The sequence below is a fragment of the Lepidochelys kempii genome, chromosome 1 (genome assembly GCF_965140265.1).
Source record: "Lepidochelys kempii isolate rLepKem1 chromosome 1, rLepKem1.hap2, whole genome shotgun sequence".
NCBI classification, from domain to species: domain Eukaryota; kingdom Metazoa; phylum Chordata; order Testudines; family Cheloniidae; genus Lepidochelys; species Lepidochelys kempii.
The window spans coordinates 47137164-47161712 of NC_133256.1; the positions used below are offsets into that span (position 1 = coordinate 47137164).

At 37.7% G+C, this 24549-nt stretch overlaps 1 protein-coding gene across 14 annotated transcripts in view; it reads left to right on the top strand.

The window, feature by feature from the left end:
• Positions 1 to 24549, top strand: part of FRY (FRY microtubule binding protein) — a 373522-nt gene that overhangs the window by 241182 nt on the left and 107791 nt on the right. For all 14 annotated transcript variants that reach the window (XM_073341316.1, XM_073341418.1, XM_073341299.1 and 11 more), the window contains 11 exons: positions 343 to 467; positions 1056 to 1113; positions 2695 to 2786; positions 3006 to 3178; positions 6792 to 6952; positions 7842 to 7952; positions 11255 to 11409; positions 15247 to 15346; positions 15720 to 15891; positions 19129 to 19385; positions 19809 to 19955. In XM_073341316.1, the coding sequence (XP_073197417.1) occupies positions 343 to 467; positions 1056 to 1113; positions 2695 to 2786; positions 3006 to 3178; positions 6792 to 6952; positions 7842 to 7952; positions 11255 to 11409; positions 15247 to 15346; positions 15720 to 15891; positions 19129 to 19385; positions 19809 to 19955 (1551 nt within the window). The remainder of the gene's footprint in view (positions 1 to 342; positions 468 to 1055; positions 1114 to 2694; positions 2787 to 3005; positions 3179 to 6791; positions 6953 to 7841; positions 7953 to 11254; positions 11410 to 15246; positions 15347 to 15719; positions 15892 to 19128; positions 19386 to 19808; positions 19956 to 24549) is intronic.

A 24549-nucleotide genomic window follows, 5' to 3' on the forward strand; every position in this document is an offset into this window, starting at 1 on the left:
TATAAGTAAGTTCAAATGTAAAACAAGATTAAAAATCAGTGATTTAAATCAATGTTTTCTGCATGCTGATTTAAATCATGATTAAAATCAGTGATTTAATTTACTTTGATCCATATATTTACTGGACTTTACTCACATGGATATAATGTAGAAGACAGCCAATTAGAACATATCCACAGTTATAAAGTCATTTCATTATGATTTACAAAAGGCACTTTTTGACTCTTAAATTATTCTTTTTTTGTTGAATACTTATTCATGCTTTGAAATCTGTAATTGTTTATTTGATATAGATAGTGCTAATAATTAAATGTTGGTGATTTCTTAATAAATATATTTTAGGCTATAGGAACCCCATCTGTTGGAGTCCTGTTAAAGCAGCTAGTACCTTTGATGAGACTTGAAAGCATAGAAATCACAGAATCACTTGTATTAGGATTTGGAAGAACAAATTCTCTTGTTTTCAGGTACTGAACAGTTTACAATAATCCCAGGAATTTGCTTTTAATTCAGATATGCTATTTTTGTTTTAATGTAAAATTATTAATTTTTAAAATTTTAATTCTAAAATGTTAGTGTTTATGTAATAAATAGGATGTTGAATTTTATGGGAGAAGGGAATGACAAGGAGCACTGAATTAGCAGTGTATGCTTGTGATGTGGTATTGGATGGAAGTTTTGGGTGAAAGCCACAGATCGCTTTTCCCAATAACCTAATATTTCATAAGCACTAAAAAGCTTTACCTTTCTATTCATATTAGGTGTAATCTAACCAACCATTATGTTAGTACTTTCTCCACTGCCTTAGTGTAGAAACTGCAGCCCTTGTTGGAACCCTTCCTAAAATTTGTCCTTGCTCGTTGGACCACGAGAATACCAGTGCCCAAATATGTAGCTGGAAGGGAAAATACACTATCCAGATCAATAAATGTGTTATAGAAGCCTTATAGAGAGCAGTGTAATACTCTTTATCTTAAAAGGAGCATTTAATTCATGAAGATGGACTCAATTATGAAGGATTTTGTTTAGAACATTTTTGTTTTGTTTTAATTTAGGGAATTAGTAGAAGAACTTCACCCATTAATGAAAGAAGCCCTAGAAAGAAGACCAGAGGTTAGTTCAAGAAATTAGATTTGTTTATTTAAATTGCAACATGAAGTTAAAAGTAGTGAATGTGTTTCTTTAATTAAAAAAAAAACAGAAAAACATCCTATTGGTAACTCTAGCTTGATGTTTAATAAAGGAACTTTTCAATAATTGTGTAGAAAAAATTACTTAAAGCAATTCCATTTAAAACTGGATTTAAATGGATTATTTAAAATTAAATTATTGTGTAAAAATACAGTTCATACATTTTTATTTATATTTTTTAGGGGAGGAACAAGTTAGTTAAATATAGTGCCGCCTCTTCATGGTGAATTTAGATATAGTGAAATCCCACTTACAATGGTGAGAGAAAAAAATATTGTAACATAACTCAGCCACAACCATGTTTCACAACAGTGTTGGAAATATGGTTTATCTCTGTAGTATAAACAGGTCTTACCAGGGATTCAGTTTCCGTTAGCCCTTGTCTACACTAGAAAGCTGCCCTGCTTTAATTCTACTGATATAGTTCTAGTTCTATAACCCCGTCACACTAGGGATTGTACTAGTATAACTATATTGATAACAAATCACACCCCTAAACAAAATAATTATGCTGGTACAACTTTCAAGTGTAGACTGGCCTTGTACTCAGGGAAAATATGACTTTTAATGAGGTTGTCCTATATTGACTGAAAAATCCACTACTAGTTGCAGTGACTGGTTTTATCACCTTCCCTTGATTTTTTTTCTAATTTAGAGCCATAGGAAGAGGGGAAGGAGAGGGAAGACATACTTTCTGGTGTTCACTGGAAGACAAGACAAGACAAAACAAGTCATCTTTGTCGTTCTCTTCACTCCCAGGAAGCTGCACTTCCAGCTAGGTTAATCAGATGTCCCGATTTTATAGGGACAGTCACGGTATTCAGGGCTTTGTCTTATATAGGCCCCTATTACCACCCACCACCATCACCCTACTTACAGCTGTTCAGGCGAAGAGCAGGCCTTGCTAGCTGACTTCACATTTGTCAGGAGCAAAGCAAGGGCTTTTCTGGAGGTGAAGGAGAGCTTTCTGGAAGTGTTAGGTGAAGAGGAAGCATTGGGGTTCTGAGACACTTTAAACCACACTTTCTCCTAGTGAAAGTATAAAATACAGGAGAGAGTTTATGAACTAAGACTATCATGGCTGCAGGAAGTACTGCTGATGCTCACTTTCAAAGATCCAAGAAGCACCATTCTTGGATATCATATAATAATATTTCAGCACATGAAGAAAGTGTGTTTTCAGCACCAAAACTTGAATATTAAAAGTTATTTCTGGTCCAGAATTTCAAGAATACCATGTTCACTTTTTCCTTATGGACAAATATGGCTATAAACTGTTTTTTCAAGAATTGTTTAGAAAGTTAGAAATGTGAACATACCTCTACCTGTGTTGTTATGTAAGCATACCTGTACTATGGTACACGCAAATGTCATAGTACTCCATCATAAGTAAATAAGTCAGTTATACTGCTTTGCTTTAAACACAGCGTCAGTGACCAGGCTTGCATTATTTTAATGTCTGCACCTGCGCATGTATTAAGTATCTCTTTTTTTAACCCCAAGAATAAGAAACGCCGTGAGCGCCGAGATCTGCTGAGACTGCAGCTATTGCGAATTTTTGAATTGCTTGCTGATGCTGCTGTTATAAGTGACAGGTAACACTGTTTTGTATGGAAGAATTTCCATTGGTGATGTCATCATTCTGTTTGTTTTAGTAGCTTCTTTGAACAATTATAAAATATACAAAATATGGGTTTTTTTAAAATATGCAACTATGGAAGCTTAAAATCTGTGTTTAAAGATGATAATGTATTATGTCACAAGTTAAATGCACTGTCACTCATATTGAAATGTTCAACTTTTCTTTATTCTAGTACAAATGGAGCCTTAGAGAGGGATACTTTAGCCCTTGGAGCCTTGTTCTTAGAATATGTTGATCTAACTCGCATGCTGCTAGAGGCTGAAAATGATAAAGAAGTTGAAATTCTTAAGGATATGAGAGCACATTTCAGTGCCATGACTGCCAACTTGATTCAGTGTGTTCCAGGTATGATATATTACCTCATTATATTACACAACTACACTTAACACACGTGTAAGTACATTGATATATTAATTCATTATTTAGTTTTTCTGTTTTTCTCTTTATAAGCCACGCTTCATAAGATTGTTTTGTAGCAAATATTAGAGGGAATTTTGGCAATCGAGTACAGAATTCTCTCAAGAATCAACATAGCAAAGCTTGCAATGTACATATATAAGACTCTTCTCTTTCTAAGCCCAGCAAATGAACCATACACAGCCTATTGCAGCTCCAGATTTCTTTTACATAGGGCTTTATCCTGCAATCTTTGAAGTGTCAAAAAGGCCCATAGAAAAGAAAAAAAATCTCTATTGATAGCTGCAGAAAATGTTTTTTCAGTTTTAAACATATAGTGGAAAACTTGCTTCCAGTTGTACCCCATTTCAGCAAAGCTCCCTTTGGCCTTTCTTACAGCAACGGATTGCTCATATCTGCTCTTGCTTTGCTATATTATTATAATATGGCCATATTCTCATGCATTGTGTGTATTGCAAGATTGTTTTTAAAATGTAAAGTTTCAGAGTAACAGCCGTGTTAGTCTGTATTCGCAAAAAGAAAAGGAGTACTTGTGGCACTTTAGAGACTAAACAATTTTAAAATGTAAAGTAATTCTTTTAGCAGATAAAGTAAAAAGGTCTGCTTCAAAAGGCTCCACCTAACTAATAGAAACTAAAATGTGGAAGCTAGCTCACGCCCAGTACATTTGCTGTTTACAGAATATTTGGCAGACATCAACAGGCATACCAAGGAGTAGGAAGGAGGGAATGCAGAAGAAAGGGAAAGAGTAATGAGACCACACATTAACATAGGCCAGAAACGTGCACAACTGGATGGTTTCATGATTTGGTTGTTTTCAGGTGTATGATATATATAACATATATAAGAGATGTACAAGATAAGGAAAAGAAGTCTATAGTGAACACCTATATGTTGATACTGCTCCCATTTCAGTCAATGGAAAAATCTCATTCATTTGAATGGTGCCATCTCATTAGCTGTTATCAGTGGACAATTTACTGAATTCCTTTTTTCTGTTCCCATCCATATAGGGTTTGTGTGAGAAATTACTCAGTAGTGAATATTTGCAAAGGTATTCCTCTTTGCATGTATTCTCATTGTGTTTATAATCTAATGTGCATTATCTATAGTAACTATATTTCTATGCACTTTGCACATTGAAACAGCCATTTTATATGTTCTGCAGAAAGCCAACAATAACTGTGTGTTTTAATTAATTCAAAATTTCTTTCTGAAGAGACTATTATCTTTCTGTTAACAAGCAGATGTTAAAACATGTCCAAAACTACAAAGCCATAATACGTAATTCCTTGACAAACACATTTTCATTGTCAGCTTCCGTTATCTTTAGATAATTGTAAATATTGGACTTGAAATTTTTATTAGTTAGCTAGACTAGACTTTGGGGTTTTATCTTATTCTTTGGATGTGGGGTCACCAGCAGCAGTGTGCCCTGCCTCTTTCTAGTAAACCAGAAATGCCTTTTTAATAGTGTAATCAATAGGTTCAGTGTGTCCCCTCTTCACCAGCTGGGAGGCCTGTGCATTAATTTCTGTGGTTAACAGGCCCTGTAACTCAGCAGAGATAGTTCTAGTATATGCAGTTCCATGTTTTTATTGGTCTTGTACCACTCCCCTTCCTGCCTTATAGCCAAAGGCAAAATGAGTCCAGCAACCTGTCAGTGCACTGGCGCTGCTTCAGGAGAAGTAGCAGCAGGAATGGGCTAGGCCCTCTCAAGGGAACTATTTTTTATCTGGATAATGCAGCACTTAAACCTTTTTGTCATTTCCTTCTCTTATGGATTTTCACTTTTCACTGAGTTAGGAAAATTTTCTCTTGTTCATTTCAGCCCCACAGGGTGAATTTATACACTGTTTAATTTTGTATTGGACATTGCTATCTGAAATTCCTATTTTTGGGCTGGCATACAAGGATGTTGAAGAATGGTAATTTCTTCCCTGTTAAATTGGTTTCTCCCTAGTCTCTGTCTGCCATCTGAGAGATCCTATCCTCCATCCTGTTTTGAGTTGGAAGAATTTTGAAAACTTCTGAATTTTTTTCTCACATTTTTTTTTAGCATTAATAGATACTTTTCTTTTGCTCAGGAACTGTCTTAGCATTTGAGTTAGCCTACCAAACCTCTTTATAAAGGAATGATATGATAAAAGCTTTGATCTATTTCCTATCTCCACCTGTTACTATAGTAGGACAGCATGTTGTACCAATAAAATAAAAACCAGCCGGATCTTATTAAAGGGAAAAAGGCAAAATACCACATTTATTGTGAATACAGAAAGAATCATAGTAAGCAGTTAGTTATAGTTATAACATTCCATTCAATCTCAAATTTATTCTCACATTCATTCATTCATACAAACATACACACACACACACACACAGGTTCTGCAAGGTTGTTATCATAGTTACCAGCCTTAGAGTTGCTCATGCCAAGCCACTGGCCAGGTGGCCTGGACATGAGGAGGGAGCAGGGCCTTGTCAGATGCTCATCTGATGCTCCTGGAAGTTGGTTTGCAGAATCAGACCCCAAAGTTCTCACTTTTTAGAGTCTATTTTTATAGGAATTTCTTCCTATGCCAGTCTATGGGAATTGCTTCATCATGCTGTTGCTGAATCAATCAGCAGATAGCACATTCCTGACGGCTCCAAGATGTTATCTTGTTCTTTGGTTCTCCCATTCTTGAGGCTGTTGGGTGGATTCCAGTCTGCCCTCTGGGTGGGGTCCTCTGGTTATTTCCACTTGACGCCTTCTTCAGCCGATGGACACTGGATTCTTAGGCTGGCACCTCCCTGATCATTCAGTTATTATCCACACCAAGCATCCATCCACATACATCCTCTATCTCTATTTTAATCACAATGGTTAATACAACAAAAGGGTGGGGAGTCTCTGGGTGCTGTTTCTGTTGTTAGAGTATTGCTTTGAGTCTCTCTCTCTGTGAATTGCTTTGAGAACAGACTCTGTCTTAGAATGTACTAACACAATTAGCAGCTTGCAAGTTTCATACATAGAGGGAGAGAAACAGTACCAAAAACCAAGAGACCTCTTAATTAGTAATACCCTGGAATTTAAACTCTGGGGAACCAAACTCATTTGTGATTTTAATACAGAACTTCTTTAATATGATCCAACAAGCATTTATCCACTCTTAGGGCTTGTGTTGAAATACCTGGAAATATCACGTAGGTAGGAGTTTACCATGAAAGGAGTACCTGAGGCAGTGAACTCCTAAACCCTGATTCTAAAGTTAGTGTACCCAGACATGATTATAAAATATAAACACATGTTCATTCAAAGCATTAAGGCTCTTGAAAATAAAATGTCTCTTATTAACTATATTAGGTTGACAAAAGATGTTTAGCTACTTTGAACTAAGTGTATCCTCAAATATAAGGAAAGACTTTCTATTCATGGAAGTATGAAATTCATATACTATCACTAGTGATATCACTGCCATTGGGAGAGGGCACTGACTGACTATTTCTATTGTGTTTATTTTACTTTAGCAAACCATGACAAATTTTATTTTTATTCCCTTAGTTCACCATCGGAGATTTCTCTTCCCTCAGCAAAGCTTGAGGCACCACCTTTTCATCTTATTTAGTCAATGGGCTGGACCTTTCAGCATTATGTTTACACCACTGGATCGTTATAGTGACAGAAATCACCAGATTACAAGATACCAGTATTGTGCATTAAAGGTATAGCATATTTTCCTTCCACTATGCAAAGTGATCTATTCGGTAAAACAGATTACAACAACAAAGCCTAAGTTTAGAAATGTAAAAGAGGCAGATATTGTGGTTATTTGTTTCCTTTTATTTAAAGTAATTGATTATTTTGAGAGAGAGAGAGAGAGAGAGATCTAGAAAGTTAAAAATTCCTATTTTTCTTTCCAAAATTGTAATCTAAAGTTATTTCTCATAGTATACTTCTTTGTTGCCCGCATAGAGTGAAATTTTGTTTTATTATTTAGATTTTCAGTAAGAAAAGGCTCGCACTGACTTCAGTGGAAGCAGGATATCAGGCCCTAAGATCAAGTGCAATATCAGTTCAGTATCTGATACATCCTATTTCCAAAGGACTATATCCTGCACTTATATGGGGATGTACTCAATAGTTTTAAAAGTCTTGTCCAGCTCTAATAGCTGCAACTCAAGCTCCTAAATAAACTGGGGAAATAATGTTCTGTGTACCAGTATATGCTGCATCAAATGATATAAAACAATTTTAATTTAGACAGAGAACATGAAGCTAATTAAATGTTTAATAGGTTTTATAATCTCATTAAGAACAGATTGGCTGAAATGACAAAACACATTTTGAAGCATTTGCAAAGTGTTCCTATTGCATTGTTCCTTTAATGTGCTTAATTTTTTAATTCAGCATTTGAATTAATTAATGCAGTTTTTAATTATAATTAACCTATTTTAATTAATGCAGTTACCTTCTAGATCAATGTAAATGTTGAAATCTAGCAAAAAAGCACTATTTCACTAAAAACAGGTAGCAATTGGAAATGTCTTGCAAGCACAGTCTGTTATACACATTCACAAACGTTAAATTAAACAGATTTCTCTGTATTACTAGGCAATGTCAGCTGTACTCTGCTGTGGCCCTGTTTTTGACAATGTGGGTCTTTCCCCTGATGGCTATCTTTACAAATGGCTTGATAACATTCTAGCTTGTCAAGATTTACGAGTAAGTACCTCATCAATAATGTATGGTTTTAAAATGATTTTAAACTCTGTACTTGTTGAATACAGTCCACTTTGTGACTGTAAAAAGAAAAGGAGTACTTCTGGCACCTTAGAATTTGTTAATCTCTAAGGTGCCACAAGTACTCCTTTTCTTTTTACGGATACAGACTAACACGGCTGCTACTCTGAAACCTGTCTGTATGACTGTAGGCTTTGTGACCTTTGTTTTGAACAGAAAACAATAGATCCATGCAGTATTCAAATACAAATGCATAATGAACCGTATCACAGCAACGTTTAAGTAATAAAAGGAATTTTATTATTTCAGGACACACAGTTCGTGTAGCATACTAAACTAAGCAGGGTTCTGTTATGAGGCTCAGACTGGTTTGCAGCAATATTTTAGGTTTTTCATCCATTACTAATACAAAGGTCAAGGACAGTATGATCTCAAAAAGTATTTTTTTTCTGTTTGGAGTATTTCCATCCCACCTGCTTCCAGGTCTTGTGAAGTAAGAATGTAAAATCATTTCCTGCTCAGCGATGTAGCTGCTGGTGAGGCAAATCTGAGTGAGTCAATGTGTGTGGGCAGATCTTCAGAAGGCGGCAAAAAACCTACTAATTTTAGGAAAAATGGAGTCTTTACCTTATAGCCTGGATCTGTAACAACCAAATATTTATTGACTTGTTGGTGTTTGAAAATAACTCCATGAGTACTAATTTGATGGATTATTTTTGCATTTAAAATGATTGTGCCCTAAAGACATTTCTGGTTAGATGATAAAGGGAAGAGAGGTTTCAGAGTAGCAGCTGTGTTAATCTGTATCCACAAAAATCTGTATCTGTAACAAATTTATTTGAGCATAAGCTTTCGTGAGCTTCAGCTCACTTCATTGGATGCATGCAGTGGAAAATACAGTGGGGAGATTTATATACACAGAGAACATGAAACAATGGGTGTTACCATACACACTGTAAAAAGAGTGATCAGGTAAGGTGACCTATTACCAGCAGGAGAGCTGGCGGGGGGGGGGGGGGGTGGACCTTTTGTAGTGATAATCAAGGTGGGCCATTTCCAGCAGCTACCCCCCACACACACACACACACACTGTTCTTCATAGGTTCTTGTCAACTGCTGGAAATGGCCTGATAAATCTGGATAGATATGGATGCTCTCATTCAGAAGTAAAGTGCCCTAAATTCGCAGTAGCTTAATCCTCCTCTATTTAACATGAAGATACTTACATGCTGTAATTAAGTCACCTCTCAGTCTTCTTTTTGATAAACTGACAGATTGAGTTCTTTATGTCTCTCATGATAAGGCATTTTCTCCAGCCCTCGAATAATTGTTGTGGCAGTCTTCTTTCTGCATCCTCTCCAATTTTTCGATATCCTCTTTAAAATGTGGAGACCAGAATTGGATGCAGTATTCCAGTATTGGTCTCACCAATGCCATATACAGAGGTAAAAATCACTCACTGCTCCCCTGTTTGTACATCCAATGATCTCAATATTCCGTTTTGCCACAGTATTGAACTGAGATGTGATACTGAGGTGCTTGTCCACTATGACCCCTAGATTCTTTTCAGAGTTACTGCTTTCCATGATATAGTCCCCCATTCCATTCTGTAGGTATCAGCATTTTGCCAGCCCTTAATCCATTTAAGATGTGCTTTATATGTACAGTATTAATTTTTAATCGGAATATTATGCAGTACTAAGACAAACACCTTACAGAAGTCTACAAAGTTACCTTTATCAACCAAACTTGTAATCTCATCCAAAAAAAAAAATCAGATTTGTTTGACAATACTTGTTTTCTGCAAAATACTGTTGACTGACTGGCATTAATTATATTCCTACTGTTTAATCACCAGGCCAGGGATTTCCTCAGCTAACTCTTTTATAACTATTGAGTGCAAGTTATTGGGCCTGCTGATCAAAAAGGGTTTATCCCTTGTAGATGTTGTCTAACATCCTCCTCAGTTGCTAATGAACTCAAAAGTTCTTCATTATCATATGATATAAGTACTTCATCCTGTTTTTTCCAAATACAGAACAGAAATATTTATTGAATGCTGATTGTCACAAACACATCTGCTTTTTGTGCATCATTATTAATAATTTTTCCATCTCAATTAAATAATTGAATGATTGCAAAGTTTTCTGTTGCTCCTAACATTTAAAAATCTCTTTATTGTCCTTAGCCCAGCCAAATATGGATTTTTCTCTGATGTTTTATTATTTTTTCAATTTTTTTGTACTTCATAATGTCTAATTTATATTGATGGATGTCTATTTCCCCCTTTTTCCAATTGATACATATTGATTTTTTATTTCTAATTGCTGCTTTCACTTTACCGCTGAACAAAGATTGGCTTTTAGCCAAGTTTGTTCTGTTTCTTGATACATATTGATTGTGTAACCATGGCTTTTTGCCATCTAATAAATTCTTCTTAAAGAATTCCCAGTTTTCATTCACATTTTTCTGTCTAAATTTTTCTTCACAGTCATTTTCATTGATAATTTTCCTCAGCTTTGAAATGTTAGCCCTTTTGAAGCTCCAAATATATATATTATGGGTGGGACTATCCTCTGTTTGCCCCTATTGAATGTAATCACATCATAACCACTCATCCCTAGATAACCACTAACCTCCAGTCCAATGATTAATTTCATCTTTGTCCATCATAGTGAGATCCAAAATAGTGTTACCTCATGTTTGGCACAACACCTTTTGCTTCTACATTATCTGCAATCCAAGAAACAGAAAGATGTACTCCAAGCTTTACTTAAAGGATTAACGAACATGAATGAGTTTAGCCTCACAGCACTCCTCTGAGGTAGAAAATTAGCAGTATCTATGTTTTACAGGTTGTATAGCAAAGACACATGGATGTTACGGTCAGCCAGCAAGTGTGTGTTAAAGCTGGGAATACAACCCAGATCTCCTAACACAGGATATTAATCATAATATTATGCTTTGACCCTTATTTTGAAGGTCTATTTTAAAAAATATATTTAACATATATGGGGTTTGTGCAAGACATATTTTTATGAAGTGTGGACTATTCACAACTGAGTTAAATCCCATCTGTGGTATACATAAAATGTATTTATGATAAACGCTCCACTTTATTTTTCTCCATAGTGCCCAATAAACATGGTCCTTTTTTTTTTCATGTAAAAGGCAGGTTAGTTTTGTGACTTTGTGTCTATCTCCCTGAATAATTTTAAGAAACCTTGGGAGGATCTTTTTTATTTTTTACAGAAAATAATAATTGGCATTCTGTGTGTATTCAGGTTCATCAGCTTGGATGTGAAGTTGTAGTCTTATTGCTGGAACTAAATCCGGACCAAGTAAATCTTTTCAACTGGGCTATAGATCGGTGTTATACTGGATCATACCAGCTTGCTTCTGGGTGCTTCAAAGCCATTGCGACTGTGTGCGGAAGCAGGTATTAATAAACCTAGAAGTAGACTGTCCCTGAGGCAGTTAGTGTGAAACAAGATCAGGGCTGCTATTTCTAAGATGTTTACTCACCAGATATTTTGTGTAATCCTACTTGTTTCTGTTGGAAACAGATTCTAAATGTTCTTTTCCATTAAATTTAAAAATAATGGTTGAAACTGTAAGTGTGTTTACTGTTGGTTGCTATATTGCCCTGGGTTGCATGCTATGAAAGACACAGAAAAAAACTCATGTATGTGAATGGGAATGGTGAAGCATCTGCACAGCCAAGTGTTATACTGCCTTAGACCATCCACTGAATAACAGTCACCTCTGTGACTTTGCAGCAAACAGGAGAAAAGGCACCAGATCTGGGGCCAGATGCAAAAAGTTTGGAAGAGCATCTCTTATCACATGAAATGCGTCTGCAAACATGCTTATTTATACTGACAAAGTCAGCACAGTATTGGGGAAAGGTTAAAAAAATAATCTCTGCCTTATCTGTGTATGTGATCAAGTCTGCAAGGGAGTGGCCAGGATGTTGAGCAAGTTCTGTATGGAATTGCAGCTAGCATTCCCATGTCATGTCTTTTTACGCAATGTTTTGAGGCTACACATCCCTGTCACTCTCTTACAGGCCTGCCTGAGGCACATTTTTTGAGCATGTGATAAATTGCCCCTTGTAGTCTCCTGTTGCTGCGTAGGCGTTTGAACTTCTGATCCTTCCATGCGCAGAAAGGTAAACTAGGGCCTAAACCTTTTTATTTGTAACACCATTTTTAAACCTAGTGCCAAAACAATTTTTGATGGATTTTTCCAATGCCTTCAGACTAAATAATATGAAAATAAAAGTTTTCTGTGTTGTCATTTGCCAAACAATTATTTTGTCCTTTTTCTAACTGCCCTTGGATTTGACCTGAGTTTCCTTACCTTTTGTGTTCGGATTAACATTATCAATGATGTTAACAGAGTGGGAGCACAAAACATTGTTTTTTTGTATATGTCCTGCATAAACATTTTTTTTTCTTAGTATCTTTTCAGGATTAAAGTGGAAAAAAGGTTTAACAGTTATTTTGAAATAAAGGATAGTTTTCATCTGACTAGGCATTTGGAGTGCTGATATATTTTAGACTGAGAGTTCTTGACAAAAACAGTTTGGCAAGATGTCTGATCAGTATGTTTTGAGAGAGTAATGTGTGGGACAGTGCAAAGTTTCAAAACATGTTAAGTATTTTAGAATTTGGTATATCTCTAAAAAACACTATTTTGTTCTTATAGAAACAGCTGCAAGTACAAGCTGCATTGCCCTGAGATTTAAAAAGTATGATTGGAATTTTATGCTTGTAGATTTAGTAGCTTCTGAGATTCAGTTTTGCTATCTTAAAAGAAAACACAATAATACTAGCCCTTCACCTACAGTCTTTTCTCCTCAGATTTTTATTAGATAGGGCTAAGTGCCCTGGGAAACGGTTTCATTGATGTGCCATTAGCAATAGTTAAAAATGCATGATCATTTTCAAGAAGAAACTCATATTTCAGCCTATTTGGGGAGCTATGTTGAGAGTTTAGCTAATACTAAAAACTGGTTGGCAATTTCCCATATTCCATCCTTTCGTCAGTAGCAATAAGTGTAGGGGGACCTCCGCTTAATCCAGCTGTAAATTAGCAATGTAGTATTGCATAACTTATGCCTCTCTTTCCACAAAGAATCCTCTCCATTAAAAAACTCAGTTTGTCCCAGCCCATGGTTTCCCATGCTACATTTCTATTGTGATACTGTAAATAATGTGTTCTGGAGTTTCACTAATCATGTCCCTACAGACTGGAATACTGGAGTAATTGAAAACATACACTTTATTTACACTTTTCTTCCATTTCTTTTCAACTCGTAATTACAGGGATTTTACTTGAGTTCAAATTCCTGGACGGCATATCCTTTGGCAACAGTGTGGCCAGTGGCATTTTGATGATGAAGTGGGAAGGGCAAATGATATCTTAGTCAGTTGATATCTTAGTTAGTTAAGTCTTTTTCCTTGAGGCAAAACTATAAAGTCTCCATCATACTGTATAAGAGAGGCTAAAGGTTAGGTATCCGAATCTTTATTTATATACATTAAAAAAATCAGAACATTTATTTAAATAGTAGGAAACTGCTGGATGCTCACCATTTTGAAAATCAGACCATTTATTTAGGTGTCTAAATATGGACTTCATTGACTAATGATAGGACCACAGGTTTGCAAATATTGACCAGACCGATTCATATGATTGTCAAATTCATTTGAAGGAGGCCTATACCAGATAGCCAGTGTTCTTTATTTTTAACTACATATTTATTGGCCATTTCACTGCTATTTTTCATGTAGCTTAGTTTTTTCTATTTTGTATCAATGTACTCTACAGTATAATTATTCTGTTAATGTAATCTTGTTTTATCCTAATCTTTAGATTTTTGTGTTGGATTCTCTTAGGCATGCTTTTGTAACCCTTGATAGTTTCCTCTTTCAAGATGCTCCCTCAGGTGGGGATTATTTGAACTTTGTGAACTGTGGGAGGGACCAGGTTGGGGAAGGACCAGATAGACTGACATGGAGCAGTAGAGCTGGGGTACACTAGTATGTGGAGTTAGTAAAGATGTCCCAGAAATCACTCTGTGTCCATCCATCAACCCAGCAGCCTTTGTCTACGCTAGGTAATTTAGAACTTCCATTTCACTGCCACAGCAGCTCAACTGATAACAGTGGTGGAGACTCTAATGTAGACAGGATTCAGGTATTTTTTACCATCATGTTGTCTGCCCTAATCTCGGTGGTAAAAACCTCCTGAGTCCTGTCTATATTATAGCTTCCATTGCTTCCACTGGTGGAGCTGCAGTGGTGGTGAATAATGGATCCTAAATCTGCATGTGAAGACTCAGCCTAATAGACAAGATAATGAAGAAGGTTGTAGGTCAGTTACTGAACATGGTTAAGATCATGTCTACAATTTGGAACAATCTTGTAAGTAAGTCTGGAGGGAACTGTCTTGTAATCAGATCCCCTGACTCATTTGTAATTGTAGTGTAAACAGGCTCTTAGTTCTGTATTCGTTATGGTCGAAGTGGTAGATATACAAATTCCACAATTTTATGTTGGCTAAAACTAAGGTAGTGTATTTACATATCTACATGGAAAAAGGGTAGAAATCTCCAATCTAGATTTGTGCAAGACCAAATAACATTACATGGAAAATTGCCTTTCTAGCAATGGTGCCTTCAGGACCCTGCTCTTATTTATCCACTGTACACTAAATTTTGAATACGTAGGATGGTGGAATTTCTTCAGCAAGAGCGTGTCATTTGTTGAGCCAATGCATTCCCATTCTTCATGTTTATCCTTCACTAACTGTTCAATCTGATAGAGAGTTCTCTTTGACTTTAATGTCTGGGAATGTGCAATTTGAGGAATATATCCTTTTCCAGAAGAGGCTATTTTAACTGTCAGTGGAATTGCTTGAAGAATATTTTATTCCTGGAAACTGTCTGCCCAACCATCTTTGCTCTTGGGAATTAGTTTATAAAAAATTAGATACTATATTTTAAAAGAATTTAGGTTTATGGAATAGGCAATTGCAGTGCATTGCTAAGCATTGTCTCAAGGTAATTGTCCATCCCTCCCTCACCAGATGGCCACTTGACTCCGGAGTATGTATCCATAAGTAAATAACTCCCTTTCCTATAGTCTGGTGTAGGAGTGGAAAAAACAGAGGTGATATTTTTCTTTATATCATTTTTACGCATAGGAAATCAGAGTGAATTTAAACTGAGATTCTAATGTTGACAAAAATGTATTATTTATTCTTCCAGGAACTATCCTTTTGATATAGTGACACTTTTAAACCTAGTGCTATTCAAGGCGTCTGACACCAACAGAGAGATTTATGAAATTTCCATGCAACTTATGCAGGCATGTATCAGCTACTTAAAAAAAAATCTCCTTTAAAACAGTAACCAAATGCAAGTGGCCCTATCGTTTTCACCATTAACTTCTTACCATGTATTACAGTTTGGTTGGGGTTTTTTACTTTTTGTTTTGAAACCACGACTAGGTGCTACAGTAATAAATATAGTATATAATAATAATCATAAATGCTGCCGTGATTACTTGTATACAAATTTAAAGCAAATGATTATTTATAATATTTCTGCAACTTGGAAATTTTACTGTGAAACATGTAGACCTTTATGTGATTTCTTAATCTGTTTAAAGTTGAAATTTGAAAGTTTTGTGCATTAATGAAATCCTTTCACTTCATTGCCCACTTTCTTCTCTTTTGTAGATTCTTGAGGCAAAGCTTTTTGTTTATTCAAAGAAAGTTGCTGAGCAAAGACCTGGCAGTATCCTGTATGGTACACATGGCCCATTACCACCTCTTTACAGTGTTTCATTGGCACTTCTTTCATATGAGCTAGCAAGGATGTATCCTGAGCTCACCCTTCCACTTTTTTCAGGTACCTGTCTATTGATATTTTTAAAAAATGTTTTCAATATTTGTTTTTTATGTAGTGTACAAATGGTGGCCTGTTAGTGTATTTCAAGTTGTGAATAACAATTAGATTGATATTTCTGGTCAGTTTGGTTATATTCCAATTCTATTGTACTAAAATTAAGCAAAATGCTTTCTAATTAGATACACAATTTCCTGCAGACATATGCAAAGTACAGTAGTTGATATTTAAAACTCAGGGTGTGCAGTCTTTGGGGGTGGACTGGGAAGGGGCTATGGTCAGGGGTGCTGGAACTAGGAGTGCCCCTGGCTTGAAGTGGTTTCCATCATATACAGGGTTTGCAGTTTTGTTCAATGGCTTTCAGCATCCCCACTATAAAAATTGTTCCAATGCCACTGACTGTGGTGGTTTTAAGGCAGCTTTGTGCCCTCACAATCCTGGGCTGTTCCTTCACTGGTTAATTCCCTCACTTAGAAATTTGCACCTTATTTCTAGTCTACACCAGTCCAGCTTTAACTTTCAGACACACACACGCACATATCCTGGTGGAGAGGCTGATTTAAGCAATGGATTACATACCATAATTAGTAATTCTACAGTTTCATATGTGCAATTTCTTAAGAATTCTTGGCTAAATACCATCTGGTCCTGCTGAGACCTCAGTCTCGGACAGTTCCTCAGATTTTTCACCTAGAAAGAATGGCTCAGGTGTGGGAATCTCCCTCACATCCTCTGCAACAAAGACTGATGCAAAGAATTCACTGAGCTTCTCCACAATGGCCTGGTCTTCCTTGAGTGCTCTTTTAACACCTCAATCATCCAGTTACCCCACTCATTGTTTGGCAGGCTTCCTGCTTCTCATATACTTTAAAAAATGTTGCTCTTAGTTTTTGTGTCTTTTGCTAGTTGCTCTTCTGATTCTCTTTTGGCTTGCCTAATTGACTTGATTTGCCAGAGATTATGTTTCTTCTTGATTTTCCTCAGTAGGATTTGACTTTCAATTTCTAAAGGATGTCTTTTTGTCTCTAGCTGCCTCTTTTACTCTGTTGTTTAATCATGGTGGCATTTTTTTGGTCCTCTTACTCATTTGTTTTTTTTTATTTGGGGTATAAATATAGTTTGAGCCTTGTTATGGTGTTCTTAAAAAGTTTCCATGCAGCTTGCAGGCATTTCACTCTTGTGACTGTTCCTTTTAATTTTCATTTAACTAGCCTCTTCATTTTTGTTTAGTTCCTCTTTTTGAACTGAAATGCTACTGTGATGGGTATTTTTGGTATTCCCCCCCCTACAAGGATGTTAAATTTAATTACATTATGGTCGCTATGAGCAAGCAGTTCAGCTATTTTCACTTCTTGGACCAAATCCTGTACGCCACTTAGGACTAAATAAAGAGCTGCCTCTCCCCTTGTGAGTTCCAGGGCTAACTGCTTCAAGAAGCAGTCATTAATGGAGTCATTCTTGTGATGCCTAGAGTCCCCAGTTGAGGTCAGGGCCACTTTGTTCAGACCTACACCCTGTACAGACACATTGCAAGAGGCAATCCCTTCTCATAAGAGTTTACAAGACAAGATGGACTGTGGTGGGAGAAACAAGTATTATTTTCTCATTTTTTAGGTAGAGAATTGTGGCACAGAGAAAGTAAGTGGCTTACCTGAGGTCACATAGGAAATCTATGGCATGACTCCTAAAACCCTCCAGTCCAGTGCCTTAACCACAGGGTCATATTTCCTTATTAATAAATTATGACTTTTTAATGGCATACATTTTATGTTTACACATATTGTTTATTTGTCTATAATATGCTTTCACACCTACTTTTTATGAAATAGTGTTAGTGTTCTATAAAGTATGTTCACAGTACTCAGAGTCATTTGTGAATTAAATAGGTCTTCACAGATAAGGAATTAAAACTTTATATTTAGGGCCCTACCAAATTCACGGCCATGAAAAACACATCACAGACAGTGAAATCTGGTCTTTTGTGTACTTTTACCCTATACTATACAGATTTCACAGGGGAGACCAGCGTTTCTCAAAAGTTGGGGGTCACAAGGCTATTTTAGGGAGGTTGCAGTATTGCCACCCTTACTTCTGCGCTGCCTTCAGAGCTGGGCGTCCAGAGAACAGCGGCTGTTGGCCGGGCATCCAGCTCTGAAGGCAGCGCTTCGCCAGCAGCACCACAGATGTAAGGGTGGCAACACCATACCAGGCCATCCTTACTTCTGCACTGCTGCTGGCGGCAGCTCTGCCTTCAGAGCTGGGCTCCTGGCCAGCAGCCACCGCTCTCCATCTGCCCAGCTCTGAAGGCAGCACCACTCCCAGCAGCAGCGCAGAAGTAAGGATAACTGTACCGCAACCCCCACTACAATAACCTTGCAACCCCCCCACACTCCTTTTTGGGTCAGGACCCCTACAATTACAACACCATGACATTTCAGATTTAAGTAGCTGAAATCATGAAATTTATTATTTTAAAAATCCTATGACCATGAAATTGACCAAAATGGACTGTGAATTTGGTAGGACCCTATTTATATTGTATTCTGAAGACATGTATTTTTTTCTATTATGTATTTTGTTTAGGCCTTGTCTTTATTGTTGTTGTCTTCTAATTTTCTTTTTGAAATACACTAGTTACTATAGAAATAATATCATTGATATGAATAATGCTTAGTGATACCCACAAGTGTTTTTATTCAGTCAATGTATGTAAATGCCTTGAGATTTAGGCCACAGTTAGGAAATATAGAAGCTTATGTGACAATTATAACCAGATATCAGAATACTATAATTATTTACAGAACACTACTGACAATTTTCCATAATTCTCCAAAAGCTTTTAAAATTCTAGAATAATTTGTCAAATCTGCCCTATTTTTTTTTGTGTTAGCAAAAATTTAGCTGTGTGTGTCGGTACACAGCAATCTATAATAGGGCATGTCTTGAACATGCTTCTTAATTTATATTTCTAAATTCAAAATTCTTACCTCAGTTATTTTGCACTTAAGACCTCTGACACATTGCTTACTAGTGGCTTACATCAATGTAATGTATGTTCCTCCTGCTAATACCTAAATATTTGCTTTTGTGCTTTGATAATATTCTCTTTCCTTGCAAGATTAAGGTCATCAGGTGGCAAAACAGAAACAATCAGACTTGCTAAGCATGTAATTTTTTCAGTGTACTTGTACTTATCTTTATAGACTAATGATTGATGCTTTTTAATGCTTACTATTTTAGAGGTAAGTCAACGATTCCCAACAACCCATCCAAATGGGAGACAGATCATGCTTACCTATCTGCTACCATGGCTTCATAACATCGAACTTGTAGACAGCAGACTTCTTCTCCCAGGTTCAAGCCCTAGCACCCCAGAAGATGAAATAAAGGCTAAGGAAGGGGAAATAGCTGTCACATATGGACTGAAAGGAAATGGATGGGGCTCTCCTGAGGCCACATCGTTGGTGCTTAATAATCTCATGTATATGACAGCTAAGGTAAAGCAAAACTGTTTTCTGAAATATTCAAGCTATGATATTTTTAAAAATTCAAAAATACTCAAAAACTAAAGGGTGTCTAGAATTCCTTCTATTGATATAATCTTGCATGAGCACAAATACTCACGTCTCTCTAAATGTGGATTTCATTCTGAGTAAAAAATTGTACACGTTTCTAAGTGACTTAGGAGCCCAAATCCCACTGAAATGACATTTCACTTCTGACTGGTATGTAGGCTCCTGAATCACTTAGTTGCTTTTGAAAATTGTACTCTACATCTTGTTACTGTGTTTTGCTATTGATTTTGCATGAGCTGATGTTGTACAATAACATACCTTTAGTTTCTCTTCTAAATGTCTGCGTATATTAATGATATGTTTCGTGCACCTTTTCAAAAGTTCCATCTCTGTGCCTCTTTACAGTATGGAGATGAAGTTCCTGGGCTAGAGATGGAAAATGTCTGGAATGCCTTGGCCAACAATGAGAAATGGAGCAACAACCTTAGAATAACACTGCAATTTCTAATTAGCTTGTGTGGGGTTAGCAGTGATACCATCCTTTTACCTTATGTAAGTGTTTGTGTTTTGTTTTATTTGCTGTTGGTTGCACTGTATTTTTAAGGAAGAAAACAGCATTTGTAGAAAATTAATTACTGCCAAAATACCCCATTATGCTTATCCATTCACGAGCATCCAGTGTTATATTAGGTCAGTTGGGAAGAGTAAACGAGCCCAGGCGCTGAAGGCAAACAGAGAAAATGTGCCATGAGAGCCTCTCTTTGCATCAGTGGAGCTTACTTGGTTCCAAGCAGGGGTAAGCTCCACCAGTGAAAATAGCAGCTTTGTCAAAGTTCAGCTTTGTCAGCACTGGGGAATAGTGCAGCAGTAACAGTGGCTGGCCACTAATGGCTGAAAGCATTGTGAACAAACATCAGAACCATTTTTCAATATCAAACTTACACAACAGATATTCATTTTGTACATACAAAATGTTATGAACATGACAGAAAGGAACTCTTACAAGTTTAAATAACTTGCATGAAAAATTAACTAAGTTAAAAATATTAAATGCCTTGAACTTTCCCCAGCAGGCAGCTAGTTTAGACGACAACCAGTATGCTAAATTTTGCAAGGGCTTAAAACAATGAAAAGTTATACAAGGAAAAGGATAATAAATTCATGCTATCTCCAGTATTAGTGTTTGTGCATTTTAAGGATTTAACTCCAATTCAGGAAAGCCCCAAGCATGTGCTTATCTTTAAACATGTTCTGAAGTCCATCCTTCTTTAGCAAGGCTATGATTTTGAAAGGTGTGTGTCAATGGGAGTTGGGTGCCTAACTCCTTTTAAGCACTTGCAAAAATCCCATTGCATAGCACTTAAGAAAGTGTTTAAGACCCCTTTTAGTCAACTGAACTTAAGCATGTGCTTTAGGGCTTTGCTGAGTCAGAACCTTATATCAGTTATTTATGGTGCAATGCAGGATGTCAATTTAAACACTAGTGGAAATTGTAAAGTTTAGCATGTCAGCTTATTCCTTTTTGTTCCCTGCATAGCTGTCATTGATTACATAACTGTTCCTTCTTGTATGTGAGTCAGGTTGTACAATATATTGCTTCTGTTGCTGCCGTTAGAATAAAACAGGTTTTTTTTCTGAGTGAAGTAATATAGCTCCACTTCTGTCTGGCTCTTCAGTGGATGGGAGAAACTGAATCAAAATTTAGTGCTTTTTACTTTTTTCAGCAGAATTACAGTTTCTTATTTGACTGTCCCTATTAGTTCCCATACTAAGAAAATGAGAATCCATAATTACAATGATTACGTTAGTTAATTAGCATCACAGGTGTGCATAGTTCTTTATAAACAGTTTAAAATGACAGGCGTGCCCTGTGGAGTTTACCACCCATAATAGAATAAGGGAAATAAAGGGTGGGGGAGAGTTTGTGGGAAGACAATGGGGGATCACAAGATGTCCTCATTATTACATACACATCTTTTTGGTTCCCTTTTATTTTTTAATTTAATATATTAAAATTGTGAACTCTGTCTTTGTGCAACGAAAGCTGGAATGGTTGTTAGTGCAAGAAAGCTAATCCAAAGGAGAAAAAATTGAAGGAGGATAATGTGGTGCTCCTGGTCAGGAAGGATTTTCCATGTTTAAAGGGTTGGTATGGGAAAAGGTGCAAAGCTTATGAGAGACGGAGACAAAGGGCCTGATCCAAAGCACATTGATGTCAGTGAGAGTTTTTTTATTGACTTAGCTGAATCAGGCCCAAAAGGAGCATCAAGGTCAGTTGAGTTGACAGGAGTTGTGGAATCTCCTTCACTAGAGGTTTTCAAAAGGAGTCTGGGTAGCCATCTGTCTTGGGTGATTTAGACATGACACATCCTGCATCTTGGCAGGGACTTAGACTAGATGACCTCTGTAACCCTTTCTAACCCTATGATTCTATGAGAGAAAATGCTGGGAACTGAGGGTAGACTAGAGAGGCAGGATTGTTACAGGATTCGGATTGATTTTAGGAAGGCAATACTAGCCATTTCAAAACACATCCTTTGCCACCTGAGCTATTGAAATGCTTTTTATGCTTCTCCAGTCTGTGTCTACATAATGCTGCTAAAGATGGTCAAAAGCACAGGTGTGTTTTAGGTTTTGTCAGCCCAAGAAAATGTATGCTTTCGTCTGAATTTGTATCCAAAGTCCATTGGATACCTGTTGCTTTACATACAGCTTCAAGAGAAAGGTTACTAGAAGGGGGCTTTAATTACTCTGTCATGCTTTGTTTTCTGGAACTGACTTTTTCCTTTAGCTCAAATAGCTTATTTACAGAGGTCAGTGATGGCAAATTATTACCATTAAGTAATTCACTGTTTTTGTGTATGCTTTATTTGTATCTCATGTAGCCAAGAGGAGGCATATATCCACACACACTCTCACAGAGATTATACTCTCATAGAGAAATATACATATACTACTCCTGGGGGAATTTTGCACCGCAAAATTAAAAATTGTGTGCCAAAAAATGAAAAATTGTGCGCACAATATTTCATAATTCTTCATATTTAGTTTGTCAAAATAACATAGTATAACCACTCCAGTTTCAGTTATTTTGGTAATTTATTTCAAAATACCTGTCAGCAAGCAGGTCTGTAACAATACAGACAACAAAAAAGATTCCCCCAGGAGTAGAGAGTTAAAAAAACCTCTGTGACAACCCAGTTCCTTTTTCTCTGTTATGCTTTTGTTGGGCACCTCAGTCTGGGTGTGTCACACATGCCGGCTGAGCATATCTTCGGGGAAAACTCTGCGCCTGTGGTCTTTTGGTCGATTCTCATTTTTTTGCCCTGCCCCCTGTAGGGTTACCATATAGAGGTTCCCAAACAAAGGATACTGCTGAGAGAAGGGGAAGGCATGGAGGGAGCTGGAGGGGGGAATACAGTGGGAGGGTGCTGGAGCAGTGTGTGTACACTGTGAGGGTTACTTGGGGGAGCTGGAGGGGGCTGTGCGGGGCCCCCCGGCCCAGACACCCACATTCCCTCCCCTCCAGAGCCCAGGAATCCAGAGGAAGAAACAGCCTGATGCTGGTCAGACCGGGCTTGTATGGAGTTTCCTTCACACAGCCTCCTTCCTTCAGGACATGCTGGGAACCGCAGCTGTCAGGAACCCTCCAGCACCCTCTCACCCTCCCCTTCCAATCAGTAGTGTCCTCTATTTTTGAGCTGGGGAGCCTCGCTCTGCAGGTTCCAGCAGTCCCTCGTGGCGGCCAGCAGCTCTGCAGCACCAAATCTGCAGGGAAAAAGTGAAATTCTGTGCAGAACATTAATTCTGTGCAAATTCTGCATCACGCAGTTGTGCAGAATTCCCCCAGGAGTAATACATAAAATCTAAATCTAAATCATAAATCTATACATTCAGAGATGGTATTAAAACAGCAATGCCTGTATGCAATGTAATGTAGGTATTGTTTGTTCATACATAACAATGGGAGAAACATGGAAGGCCTGTTTAAGAGAAATCTGATAGAAAAATGGAGTCATAAATTTTAAAAATGATGATAAAAATAGGAGATTTAGAGAATATACTCTTATGTGGAGATGCAAAACAATCCTGCCACACACACACACCCCCACAAAACTTCAGCAGTAGCCATGAACTTTTAGAAAAAGGAATTAATGTAATATATTCAAACACTATTTATTGCTTCTTCACAAAAAACTAGAATATAGTTCTTCCACTAATGCTGCTCTTTGCAACATAAAGTTAAAAGAACAAAGGCATCTTTTTGTCTGTTCCTCAACTTTGACATGATAGGAGTTTGATTTTCCATTATGATTAAGGCTGCGAGTCTATCATGGAAGTCACGGATTCCGGGACCTCTGGGACTTCTGCAGCAGCTGGTGTGGCTGGCCCTGGGGCCTCCTGAGCAGCTCGGGCAGCCCCTGGGTCAGTTGCACTGGGCGCTGCTGGGGCGGTCTCAGGCCACCATGCCCCCTCTTTCTAGCAGCAGCAGGATTTTGGGTGTGTGAGGGGGCTCAGGGCTGGGGCAGGTGTTTGGGGCATGGGAGGGGGTGAGGACTTGGGTGGCACTTTCCTCGGAGGGCTCCCCGGAAGCGGCGACATGTCCCTCAGCTCCTAGGTGGAGGCGTGGCCAGGCATCTCTGTATGCTGCCTCCACCTGCAGGTGCAGAGTCAGCGCTTGGGGCAGGGGCAGCGCGCGGAGCCCTCCTGGCTGCGCCTCCACCTAGGAGACGAGGGACATGTCACCACTTCCAGGGAGTCATGCGGAGCCAAGTAGGGAGCCTGCCAGCCCCGCCAAACCCCCTCCCTTCCCAGCAACTGCGAGGATTCCAGGCCACATGCTGTCTCCTGCCTTCCCAAGCACCAGCAGGGATCCTTGGATGCCCCTCCCCTGAGCACCCGTAGCGCCCCTAGGTGCCCCCTCCCCCAAGCACTCCTGGCGCCCCAGGGCCACTCCCTGCCACAAAGCACACAAGATTTAGTCAAGGGTATATAGTACAAGTCATGGACAGGTCAGAGGCTGTGAATTTTTATTTACTGCCCATGACCTGTCCATGACTTTTACTAAAAATACCTGTGACTAAAATGTAGCCTTAATTATAATTCATATCTTGATTTTGATAATCAGTAGCACTTTCATCTACAT